General features: G+C 36.9%; 1 protein-coding gene across 1 annotated transcript in view; it reads right to left on the reverse strand.

The window, feature by feature from the left end:
• Positions 1-13,023, reverse strand: part of SMCHD1 (structural maintenance of chromosomes flexible hinge domain containing 1) — a 155,758-nt gene that overhangs the window by 60,411 nt on the left and 82,324 nt on the right. The window contains exons 30-34 of the mRNA XM_045459462.1: positions 7,776-7,901; positions 5,466-5,545; positions 5,074-5,231; positions 3,402-3,517; positions 1,665-1,729 (exon numbers count right to left, since the gene is read on the reverse strand). Coding sequence (XP_045315418.1) covers positions 1,665-1,729; positions 3,402-3,517; positions 5,074-5,231; positions 5,466-5,545; positions 7,776-7,901 — 545 coding nt within the window. The remainder of the gene's footprint in view (positions 1-1,664; positions 1,730-3,401; positions 3,518-5,073; positions 5,232-5,465; positions 5,546-7,775; positions 7,902-13,023) is intronic.

The following is a 13,023-nucleotide window of genomic DNA, read 5'->3' on the forward strand; positions in this document are numbered from 1 at the left end:
CCTAAATGTGAAACAGGAAATAATCAAAATCCTAGAAGAGAAAACAGGCAACAACCTCTGACCTCAGCTGCAGCAATTTCTTATTGACAGGTCTCCAGAGTCAAAGGAAACAAAAGCAAAAATGAACTACTGAGACGTCATCAAGATAAAAAGGCTTCTGCACAGCAAAGGAAACAATCAGCAAAATTAAAAGGCAACCAATGGAATGGGAGAAGATATTTGGAAATGATGTATCAGTTAAAGGATTAGTATCCAAAATCTATACAGAACTTACCAAACCCAACATCCAAAAAACCCACAAATGATCCAGTGAAGAAATGGGCAAAAGACAGGAATAGACGCTTTTCGAAAGAATACATCCAGATGGCACACAGACATATGAAAAGATGCTCAACGCTGCTCATTATCAGAGAAATACAAATCAAAACCACAATGAGACACCAACTAACACCTGTCAGAATGGCTAAAATTAACTCAGGAAACAACAGATGTTGGCAAGATATGGAGAAAGGAGAACACTTTTGCACTGTTGGTGGGAATGTAAACTGGTGCAGTCACTCTGGAAAACATGGGGAGGTTCCTCAAAAAATTAAATAGAACTACCCTATGACCCAGCAATTCCAGTACTAGGAATTTATTCAAAGGATACAAAAATGCTGATTCAAAGGGGCACGTGAACATCACTGTTTATAGCAGCACTATCAACAATAGCCAAATTATGGAAAAAGCCCAAATGTCCATCAACATATCTATCTATCTATCTATCTATCTATCTATCTATCTATATGTATATGGAATACTACTCGGTGATGAAAAAAATGAAATCTTGCCATTTGCAACAATGTGGATGGAACCATAGGATATTAGGCTAAGTGAAATAAGTTAGAGAAAGACAGATATCACATGATTTCACTCAAAGGTAAACTGGAGAAACTAAAAGATGATTATAGGGGAAGGGAAGCAAAAATAAGATACGAACAGAGAGGGAGGCAAACCATAAGAGACTGTTAAATACAGAGAACTGAGGTTTAATGGGGGTGTGGGGGTGAGGGGTGGGGAAAATGGGTGATGGACATTAAGGAGGGCACTTGTTGGGATGAGCACTGGGTGTTATATGTAAGTCATCAATCACTGGATTCTACTACTGAAGCCAAGAGTACACTGTATTTTAACTAACTTGAGGAAAAAAAAAAAAAGCAAACAATTTTCATATTTCACAGCAGAGGTCCAGAAAACAAAAGCAACAATTCAAGTGAATTCAATCCAAAGTAATATAGTAAAACTGTAAAAAAAAAAAAAAAAAAACCAAAAAAAAAAAAAACCAAAAACAAAACTAGTTCAGTTACCTATTTTACTTCATACCTTTTAAGTTTTGAACTATAGAAATGTATATATTATAAAGTGCTCTGGCAACATAAATTTTTCTGATCCTAGTTTTGAAAGTTAATATAACCATCACAACAATCCTTCCCCAAACCATTTTACAAAGCTTACAAACAAAATACTTATTTTCTCAAAATAATTCCTGAGAAAAATTAAAACACTAACATTTTCTTTTCAATCATAAATTACTTTTTCCCCAGCTGAGCCAGACAAACATCATCAAGGCTGAAATCACTTTATAACAAATTATGCATAAAAATATGAAATGACTTGAGAAGTACCTGAAGTAGAAGCAGCCATCTTCTTTGTCATTATCTTTTATTTTATTACAACTAAATGTTTCTGCCTAGAAAGGAAGTAGGAGAGAAGGAGGGGAGGGAGAAATCAGGATGAAACCTTTATGTTTCCACTAAACGCAAATACACAGATCACATCTGGATTTATAAATACATACACACACAGCTATACATATATATCTTTACAATGCATTAAAATTAAAACAAAATTTTTTTACATTTATTTATTTTTGAGAGACAGAGCATGAGCAGGGGAAGGGCAGAGAGAAAGGGAAACAGAATCAGAAGCAGGCTCCAGGCTCCGAGCTGTCAGCACAGAGCCCAATGTGGGGCTTGAACTCACGAACCATGAAATCACAACCCGAGCCAAAGGCGGATGCTTAACTGACTGAGCCACCCAGGCGCCCCTACAATGCATTTAAGATTCAATAATGAGATTAATCATGGGGACGACCATTAAAAAAAATTTGAGAGAGAAAGAGAGAGAAAGAGAGAGACAGAGTGTGAGCAGTGAAGGAGCATAGACAGAGGGAGACACAGAATCTGAAGCAGTCTCGAGCCTCTGAGCTGTCAGCACAGAGCCTGACTCAGGGCTTGAACCCATGAACCATGAGATCATGACCTCAGCTGAAGTCGGACACTTAACTGATTGAGCCACCCAGGCGCCCCTGTGACATACCATGTAAAAGGTACACAAAAGATCTCTGTGGGGGTGACATGGTAATAGCAGCCTGATGGGACTGACAGTATAAATTAAGGAACCTAGTTAAAGCTCCATGTGGCTACTAAGCACTTGAAATATATCTGGATCAAACTGAAAGGTGGTGTAAGCATAAAATACACATGAAATTTCAAAGACTGGTAACATAAAAGAATGTAAAATCTCATTAATAAACTTTAAATACTGAGTACATGTTTAAATGGTAACTTGATGTTAGGTTAAAACTACTTTAAAATTAATTTTACTTCTTTCTTTTTACTCTTTTAATGTATCCACTAGAAAAATATAAATATTATGTGTGACTTGTATTATATTTCTATTGGACTGTGCTGCTTAGACCCTCAACTATTCTCACCACTCTACCCTCCCTCCTGTATCCTATAAGTATATCATCACATCTCTTTACTGTCTCATTTTATATATTATCTCTTAGTGGTATTTAACAGTGCCACTGTCCTTTAGAATTTTTTTAAATGTTTATTTAATTTTGAGAGAGAGAGAGACAGAGAGAGAGAGACAGAGAGAGAGAAGGAGAGGGAGGGAGGGAGGGAGACAGAGAGAGGGAGAGGGAGGGAGGTAGGGACGGATGGATGGAGAGAGAGACAGACACAGAATCCAAAGCAGGCTCCAGGCTTCGAGCTGTCAGCACAGAGCCTGACACAGGGCTCGAACTCACAAACTGCAAGATAATGACCTGAGCCGAAGTCGGCTGCTTAACTGACTGAGCCACCCTGGTGTCCCTGTCCTTTAGATAATTTTAAAGTGTAAAATATCTTAAAGTTCAAGGAATATCACAATGTAGGCTACTCTTTTTCAAAAGAATCAACACTTAATTTTGAAACATATTCTAATATACTCATATATACATACATATTTCAAGTAATGAAGTGGGTTAATGTGTAGTTCTTCAGTATACACAGACTGCATTCTTGCAATAAATTACATTTAAGTTAAATGTAAGAGTTAATTTTAACTTCTAAAAATGCTTCCCCAGAACTTACATTTGCTGGTGGTCGGTTCCCACTGTTAGACAGCTGCCACATTTTCATGGAAATACGTGCTGGATTAATATTTTTGATGATACTGTCATCTTCAGAAATAACAGTAATCATAAAATCTGTCATGGTGAATATTAAAAAATTATTTCCTAGTCCACTTAATGAATTTGGTTAAATAACTGTACGTCTTAAAGTGTACATTTTGTTTAAATGTTAATAATGAAATTCTGAAGAAAACAAAACCATTCTGTAATCAGCATTCCCCAATAATCTGTCTATAAAAATGTACTAATCCTGACAGACAACTCTAATGCTAAATCTCTTCCAGAAATCTAACACATACATCTTTACTATTATTAATCCTTTGCCTTATTTTCACAATCTGCCTTGCTAGAAGTTCTACCATGCAAGACCAAAAAAGGTTAGACTGTGGATACTCAGCAACACAGAATAAGGCAACTGGTCATAAATCCATGTGCTTTATGTATTCTGAGAATTCAGTGTATATTTTACGGTTTTATTCACTTGGCACCCATATGATGGGTATAATTTTTTTAAAGTTTTGTTTACTTGGAGGGAGGGAAGGAGGGAGAGAGAGTGAAAGTGCAAGTGTGCACAAGCATGTGAGTGGGGGAGGGTCAGAAGGGGGGAGAGGGGGAGAGTGACGGAGGGAGGGAGGGGGAGAGACGGGGGGGGAAGAGAGAGAGAGAGAGAAAATGAATGAATGAATTAATTAATTAATTAATCCCAAGCAGGCTCCGCACCAGCAGCTTAGAGACTAACGTGGGGCTAGAACCCACAAACCGTGAGATCATAACCTGAGCTGAAAACAAGAGTAGGATGCTCAACCGATTGAGCCACCCAGGCACCCCTGATGGATATAGTTTTTTAATGACAGGAAATAGGTCTTACCTCTTGAAACAGACTTAAAATTATGAGTATAAAGGCTATGTATATATGCAACAATTATTAAAAATTATTAATTTTATAATCTAAACTTTTTGGTCTGCTTGTTTCTACTGCTTATAACTATGTATAGGAATTCATCCCTTTAAGAAAACAAAGTCTTCAAGAAAATTACCCATATAAAGTAAATACCATTTCCTATTGAAAATAGGAAGACTACACTGCCAGACTACACTGAAATTATCTGCTTACTTAAGTGTTTTCTACAGTAGACAGAACTCATTGGCAATTGTTGTATTCATTATTGGAACCAAGAGCCCAATACAGTGTCTGGACATCGCAGGTATTTAGGAAATGTTTTTTGTTCTGAAATAGCTTTAATAATAAATTCTGATGTTTTCATCCAAATTAAGTTAAACAATCCTGGTTCTATTCGGTTGAAGATGACATTACAACCTATTTAATAGAACTGCCACAGTTCTTGCCATCCTTCTTTTGCAGAACTTCACAATCCAGTGAATGAACAAACACAAACTCCATTACCACAGGCTCTCAGCTTATGTACAAACTTTCCGTTCATTCTTGACCATTAAGGGAATGTACAATAGAGATGAAAGAAGATACAGTTAAATCAAACATTTTCTTTGCCATTTAAATGCTATGCAGGCTTGTTTTTTATCATGCTGAATATCTAGAATAAATAATTTATTCCACTAGTGTAAAAAGCAATTATCATTACAAATCTATTTGAAATTTGTGACTTACTCACCAGTGAAAATACCCCCTGCTAAAAAGGAAGCATCTTTGTCATATTTAATATTGAGACGAATAGGTTTTTCAGGGTCCGGAAGAATCATTAACTTAATTATAGGTCCTTCTATGTTACTTTTGTTATAAATGGCTCTAACCTGCATCACATGTTCTCCTCTAACAGGAGGGAGAAAAAGAGAGACAAAGAGTTCTAATTACATTATAGTTATAGCTTAAAAATTGAGACAACTTATACAAAGTTAAACTCATTTACAAAACCTCTCTACTCCTGTTCAGTTCCATCTACTACCTAACACTAAATAGAAGGCTAATTATTACTCTTAACTTTGGCAAGGAATAAGAAAACTCAATTTTTATATGACTAATAACTATCAAACTTTTGGTTCTTACCTAGGGGCATAAACACTGAACACTCCCAAATTAGCCCTGCCCCTTTCATCTGTTTTATGTTGTTGGTTTGAAGGAGTAAGCTAAAAACAAAACAAAACAAAACAAAACGGTTAATTAGACAATTCTAGAGAACAAATTCTTTTCCCCTATTACAATGTTCTTTTCCTCCATTACTATTTTAAAATTTGTACTTGCACACACTTCTACAATCTTTGATTTCCTAATCTGAACTAGTAGAAATAATGTAATATATAATTACTTAACCCAAAGGACAACTTCTCATCTTGATCAATTAAACTATAATTTAGTGTATTTCAGTTACTAAGTTGCAGAATTCAATGCTCACTGCTTCAACAGCAATGATATTTCAAGTGAAGGTTGGTTATACAAACACTGAAGGTACATTCCAAAATAGGGGCTGAGGAGGTGGGGTGGGGGAATGGCACAGGTGAAATAAACATAAATATACCATAAATACACATTTAAGTCAAGGCATCAAGATAACATGTCCAGGGGCGCCTGGGTGGCGCAGTCGGTTAAGCGTCCGACTTCAGCCAGGTCACGATCTCGCGGTCCATGAGTTCGAGCCCTGCGTCGGGCTCTGGGCTGATGGCTCAGAGCCTAGAGCCTGTTTCCGATTCTGTGTCTCCCTCTCTCTCTGCCCCTCCCCGTTCATGCTCTGTCTCTCTCTGTCCCAAAAATAAATAAACGTTGAAAAAAAAAAAAATTAAAAAAAAAAAAAAAGATAACATGTCCATTGTTACTCATCTTTCTCTTCATGTTTACTCAGACGTGTTCCTTAGACCTCTGTTGCAACACTACCTTCTTAGTGAAAACCAAGCTTTCACTTTCCAATGAATAAAAATCAATGGTACTCATCACTGGTTAAAAGAATCTCAGCCTTCTACAAATACTTCTGTGAAACTAGACTAATATTCTTATTTGTGGTAGAAAATAATCAGTTTAACTCTCCTAAATGCAAACACTGACAACAAAAGTGAATTTGTAAACTGTTGTAGCAGAATATCAGACTCTTTCCTAAGCTCTGATGTCCATTTCTGCTTAATGGAACCTAAAAATTAGGTAATACGGTAGGTACATGCAAAAAAGCAATAGGCGAAAATGAGAAGGCACAATCAAAATGACAAAATAAAATCCTTTATTTTACTTATCTCATTTACCCTTTGATCCATTTACCTCTCAACTCATCTTTCTCAAAGTATTTCTTCCATCTGGGTCCTAAATTCTTGTTGCTAAGCCCAAGAAGCATGTCTTCTACTTCCGGGTGTATAGCAGCAATACCACAGTCCTTCTTAACAGAAAGACTGACCCTATTTTACTATGAAAATAAGTCTATGTGGATCCCAAGCCATTCTTGGCATTTTAATTTCCCATATGAGTTTTAAGATCAACGTGTCAGGTCCTAGAAACCTGTTACGAGTTCTTATTGAATTAATGGATTATTTAAGACAACTGAATATTTACATAATCTCAACTGTTTTTATCCACTAAAATGATAAAATGTTCATAGAAGGATACTTAAGCCTGGCTGAAGACAACCCCAGGAATTGTCTCTGTGCTGCCTGGTAACAACCTGACTGGGACAAATTAATTGACTTCATTAGGAGGGACTATGTCACAATACAACTTTGCAAGGGACAAGCAGCTTCTCCCATTTCCCCTCACAGGTGGGCCTCCAACTCTGTACCAGGCACCCCAAGTTCTCACTAGAACCCAAGAAGCTGGCAATCCCAGTGCTCGTGTAAACAGGTGGTACCTAATCTAGGACTTCTTGGTATTAAGCACAATGTTTGCCCCCAAACATTACAAGGCGATACTCATGCTTGCCTCATATCCTAGAATATAACTCAGTATAAATCTAGCAGCTATGCCCAGGCCCTGGTAGCACTCCATAAGGTATGGAGGACAGGTACTCACATGATGCTTTTTGATCACCTTTAGCTTAAGTTTCCCAAGTAATGCCTATTCCTTAACCCATATTGTAGGCCACTATATCTGCCTTTACTCACTTTCTCAGTGTCATCTATTCATTCTAATCTGAAATCCAAATACATACTAGTATTGAAAGAATCATAACTGTAGAATACTGCCCCTTATTACATTGCTTGCAAGATATGAAGTTTAGTTCCTCAAAATAATTATGAAAAATCTTTAAGGTGATTTAAACTAAGCAATAATCAAGGTTATGTAAGACTATGTTTTTAAAAATATGACATCTAATAACATTATGACAATGAAACCCAAAATTTTAAGTAGGCGAAAATTATGTAAGGATGTTTTAAAACTTACCTTTAAATTGTTAGCTTTCACAAGACTTATTTTGACCTGTGGTACAGGTGCTGGATTGTCCCACTGATCACAAAGTTGAACAATGAGAGGATTCTGTAATTCTCTTCCATTAATCACTGGAATGGACTAAAACAGGTATAAATATTTTCAAAAGCATTAAAGCATATGTGCCAAATGATATAATTACTACTTGTACACTTATTAAATGATCACTTAATTTATCTTGGTTCTAGTCACAAATGGCTTCTTCATCTATTAAAATAAACTTCTGAAAGTGAATTATATTGTCACCAGTGATCATCATCTTATAGAAGTAATTAATAATAATAAAAGTTCAAAAAAAAAAAAAAGCATTTGACATTATGGCTTTTAACACATCCCTAAAAGTTACATATTAGAATGACTTCAATGGGGGCATCTGGGTGGCTCAGTCGGTTGAGTGTCTGACCATTGATTTTGGCTCAGGTCATGATCTCATGGTTCATGAGATCAAGCCCCATGCTGGGCTCTGTGCTGACAGTGTGGAGCATGCTTGGGATTCTCTCTCTCCCTCTATATTTCCCTCCTGCAACTCGCACACAGTCTCTCTCTCTCCCTTTTCCTCCTTCTCAAAAATAAATAAATAAGCATTTAAAAAAAAAAGGAATTACTTAAAAGCTTATCTTAGGTTCTCAGATTTAGCATTGGCTGTCTATGGTTTAGCTCCTCTGTCAAGGACAAGCACTCAGGCACTTTACACAAAGCAGTAATACACAGCTTTCTACCACTCATTAAACAGGACTAGAAAAGAGAGGGAAACAAACAAGAGACTCTTAATGATAGAGAAAAGACATATATATGGGTTGACGGAGGGAGGTGGGTGGAAGATGGGCTAGAGTGGTACTTAACGAAGACAATTATGATGAGCACTGGGTGTTGTATGTAAGTGATGAATCACTGAATTTTACTCCTGAAACCAATATTGTACTGTATGTTAACTAAATAAAATTTAAATTAAAAAAAAGAAAATACATACAAACATACATACATAAATAGGACTAGTTGCTGATAATCTATACAAAAACGCTTTTTTCCTCCATGTAACGGCTATGTGATTCTGGGAATTTGCTTGTTGACCTGTTTGTACTGAACATATCAAAGGAAACACACTGCCTAGCAAGAAACCTGATGAAGTTCCAATCTTATGTATCATATTTTCAACGTTTATTTATTTTTGGGACAGAGACAGACAGAGCATGAACGGGGGAGGGGCAGAGAGAGAGGGAGACACAGAATCGGAAACAGGCTCCAGGCTCTGAGCCATCAGCCCAGAGCCCGACGCGGGGCTCGAACTCACAGACCGCGAGATCGTGACCTGGCTGAAGTCGGACGCTTAACCGACTGCGCCACCCAGGCGCCCCTTATGTATCATATTTTAAAAGCTGAAAAAAAGATTGGAGAGAACTGACTAGTGAAAAAGTAAAGTTGATTTATCATCTCTTTCCTATTAATAATGTTTCCTCTGCTTCCTCCAAGCCCCATTTTACTAGAGGTAGTTGGTTCAAATTAGGAGGTTGCTAAAAGTGGGGAAAATACTAATGTGTTTTGGATAGGACTTAATTTTTCTTAAAAAAAAGAACTTTAAGACTAGTTTAGTTAAAATGCTTAATGATCACAAATTTTACATGGCTATAGTTGATTATATTCCATCTGCCAAAGTTTATTAAAAGCCTGAATTTAAAAAATCAATGACAGTTTCCAAATGCAAACATTATCATGGTACTTTATTCCTAAACACATTGTCTACCCATCACACAGTAATTACTTTTAAAGAATATTCTTTAATAAATGACTTGTAGCCTAAACTGTTAGTCACAGAATTGTCTGAGAGAAAGCGGGGGGGGGGGGGGGGGGGGGGGGGGGGGAGGAAGTATCCAAAATCTAATGTTCATAATTACAAACCTCTACCACTTTCTAATATTGGAATGTAACAATGTTTCAGGATTTCAGTTTCCTCATTTATAAAATAAGAATGTTAAAAAGTGCATAATGTTAAGACTAAATGAAAGAACATATGTGTATATTAATGTAACATTTATACGTTTTTTTCTATTTATCAGTTAGGTGTTAAATTAGTTCCCCTTTTCCACTTCAGATCCTATTAGGGGGAAGGTAGGGTCAAGAATTAATTAGGACCTAACAGATACATTCAGAACATTTCATCCTAAAACAGCAGAATACATATTCTTCTCTAGTGCATATGGAATATTCTCCAGAATAGATCACATCCTGGGTCACACAAATCAGTCCTCGATAGATATAAAAAGATCAAGATCATACCATGCATATTTTCAGATCACAACGCTATGAAACTTGAAATCAACCAAAGGAAAAAATACACGGAAGTTAAAGAACATCTTACTAAAGAATGAACGGGTTAACCAGGAAATTGAAAAAGAGATTAAAAAAAAAAAATACATGGAAGCCAATGAAAATGAAAACACGACAGTTGAAACCCTGTGGGATACAGCAAAGGCAGTCCTAAGAGGAAAGTACATTGCTATTCGGGCCTATCTCGAGAAGCAAGAATGGTCTCAAATACACAACCTAACCTTACGCCTAAAGGAGCTACAAAAGCAGCAGCAAATAAAGTCTAAAACAAGCAGAAAAAGGAAAATAATAAAGATAACAGCAGAAATAAATGATATAGAAACAAAAAAACCCAGTAGACAGATCAATGAAATTGAAGACAAGTTCTTTGAAAGAATAAATAAAATTGATAAACCACTAGCCAGACGTATCAAAAAGACAGGACCCACAAAGATAAAAATCAGTAACGAAAGAGGAGAGATCACAACCAACACCACAGAAATACAAACAGTTGTTAATACTATGAAAAATTTTATGCCAACAAACTGGGCAATCTGGAAGAAATGGACACACACGACCAAAATTCAAATGATAAGAAATAGAAAATTTGAACAGGCCCACAGCCAGCAAAGAAATTGAATCAGTTATCAAAAATCTCCCAACAAAAAGAGAGTCCTGGGCCAGATGGCTTCCCAGGGGAATCCTATTAGATGTTTAAAGCAGAGTTAATACCTATTCTTCTCAAACTGTTCCAGAAAATAGAAACGGAAGGAAAGCTTCCAAACTCATTCTACGAAGCCAGCATTACCTTGATTCCAAAAACAAAGATCCCAATAAAAAGGAAAATTATAGGCCAATATCCCTGATGAACCTGGATGCAAAAATTCTCAACAAGATACTAGGCAAATCAAATTCAACAGTATGTTAAAAGATTTATTCATTGGGGTGCCTGGGTGGCTCAGCTGGTTAAGCATCCAACTTCGAATCAGGTCATGATCTCACAGTTCATGGGTTCGAGCCCTGCGTCAGTCTCTGTGCTGACAGCTCAGAGCCTGGAGCCTGCTTGTGACTGTGTCTCCCTCTCTCGCTGCCCCTCTCCCACTTGTGCTCAGTCTCTCCCTCCCTCTCAAAAATAAACATTAAAAAAAAGAATTATTCATTATAATCAAATAGGATTTATTCCTGGGCTGCAGGACTGGTTCAATATTCACAAATCCAACAACCTGATACACAACATTAATAAAATAAAGGATAAGAAACCTATGATCCTCTCAACAGATACAGAAAATGCATCTGACAGGAGCGCCTGGGTCGCTCAGTTGGTTAAGCGACCGACTTCGGCTCAGGTCATGATCTCTCAGTTTGTGAGTTTGAGCCCCGTGTCGGGCTCTGTGCTGACAGCTCAGAGCCTGGAGCCTACTTCAGATTCTATGTCTCCCCCTCTCTCTACCCCTTCCCTGCTCACGCTCTGTGTCTGTCTCTTAATAATAAATAAACATTTAAAAAAAAAAAAAAGAAAGAAAGAAAATGCATCTGACAAAATATAGCACCCTTTCTTGATAAAAACCCTCAAGAAAGTGGGATAGACAGAACATATCTCAACATCACAAGGCCTTATATGAAAGGCCCACAGCTAACTATCATCCTCAATGGGGAAAAACTGAGTGCTTTCCCCCTAAGGTCAGGAACACAACAAGGATGTCCACTGTCACCACTGTTGTTCAACATAGTACTGGAAGTCGTAGCCTCAGCAGTCAGACAACAAAATAAATAAAAGGCATACAAATTGGCAAGGAAGAAGTCAAACTTTCACTCTTCCAAGATGACAAGATACTTACTCTACATGGAAAACCCTAAAAACTCCACCAAAAAAACTGCTAGAGCTCATACATGAATTTAGCAAAGTTGCAGGATATAAAATCAAAGAAATAGAAATTGGCTGCATTTCTATACACCAATAACGAAGCAACAGAAAGAGATATCAGGAAATTGATCCCATTTGTAACTGCAGCAAAAACCATAAGATACCTAAGAATCAACCTAACCAAAGAGGTTGATTTGGATCTGTACAGTGAAAACTACAGAAAGCTTATGTAAGAAACTGAAGAAGATGCAAAGAAATGGGAAAACATTCCATGCTCAAGGATCAGAAGAACAAATATTGCTAAATGTCGATTAAAGTAATCTACACATTCAATGCAATCCCTATCAAAATAACACCAGCATTCTTCACAGAGCTAGATTCACAGAGCTATAATTCTAAAACTTATAGGGAACCAGAGAAAATCCCAAACAGCCAAAGTAATGTTGAAAAAGAAAACCAAAGATGGAGGCATCACAATTCCGGACTTCAAGCTGTATTACAAAGCTGTAATCATCAAGACAGTATGGTACTGGCACAAAAACATACAGATCAATGGAACAGAATAGAGAACCCAGAAAGGAACCCAAAAATGTAAGGCTAACTAATCTTTGACAAAGCAGGAAAGAGTATCCAATGGAAAAAAGACAGTCTCTTTAGCAAATGGTACTGGGAAAACTGGACAGCGACATGAAAAATGAAACTGGACCACTTTCTTACACCATATACAAAATAAATCCAAAATGGATGAGAGACCTAAATATGAGACAGGAAATAATCAAAATCCTAGAGAAGAAAACAGGCAAAAACCTCTTTGACCTCGGCCAGAGCAGCTTCTTACTAGACACGTCACCAAAGGCAAGGGAAACCGAAGCAAAAATGAACTACTGGGACCTCCTCAAAATAAAAAGCTTCTGCACAGCAAAGGAAACAGTCAACAAAACTAAAAAGCAACTGATGGAATGGGAGAAGATATTTATAAATGATGTACTGGATAAAGGGTTAGTATCTAAAATCTATAAAGAACTTACCCAACTC

Source organism: Leopardus geoffroyi, chromosome D3, assembly GCF_018350155.1.
Source record: "Leopardus geoffroyi isolate Oge1 chromosome D3, O.geoffroyi_Oge1_pat1.0, whole genome shotgun sequence".
Taxonomy (NCBI): Eukaryota; Metazoa; Chordata; class Mammalia; order Carnivora; family Felidae; genus Leopardus; species Leopardus geoffroyi.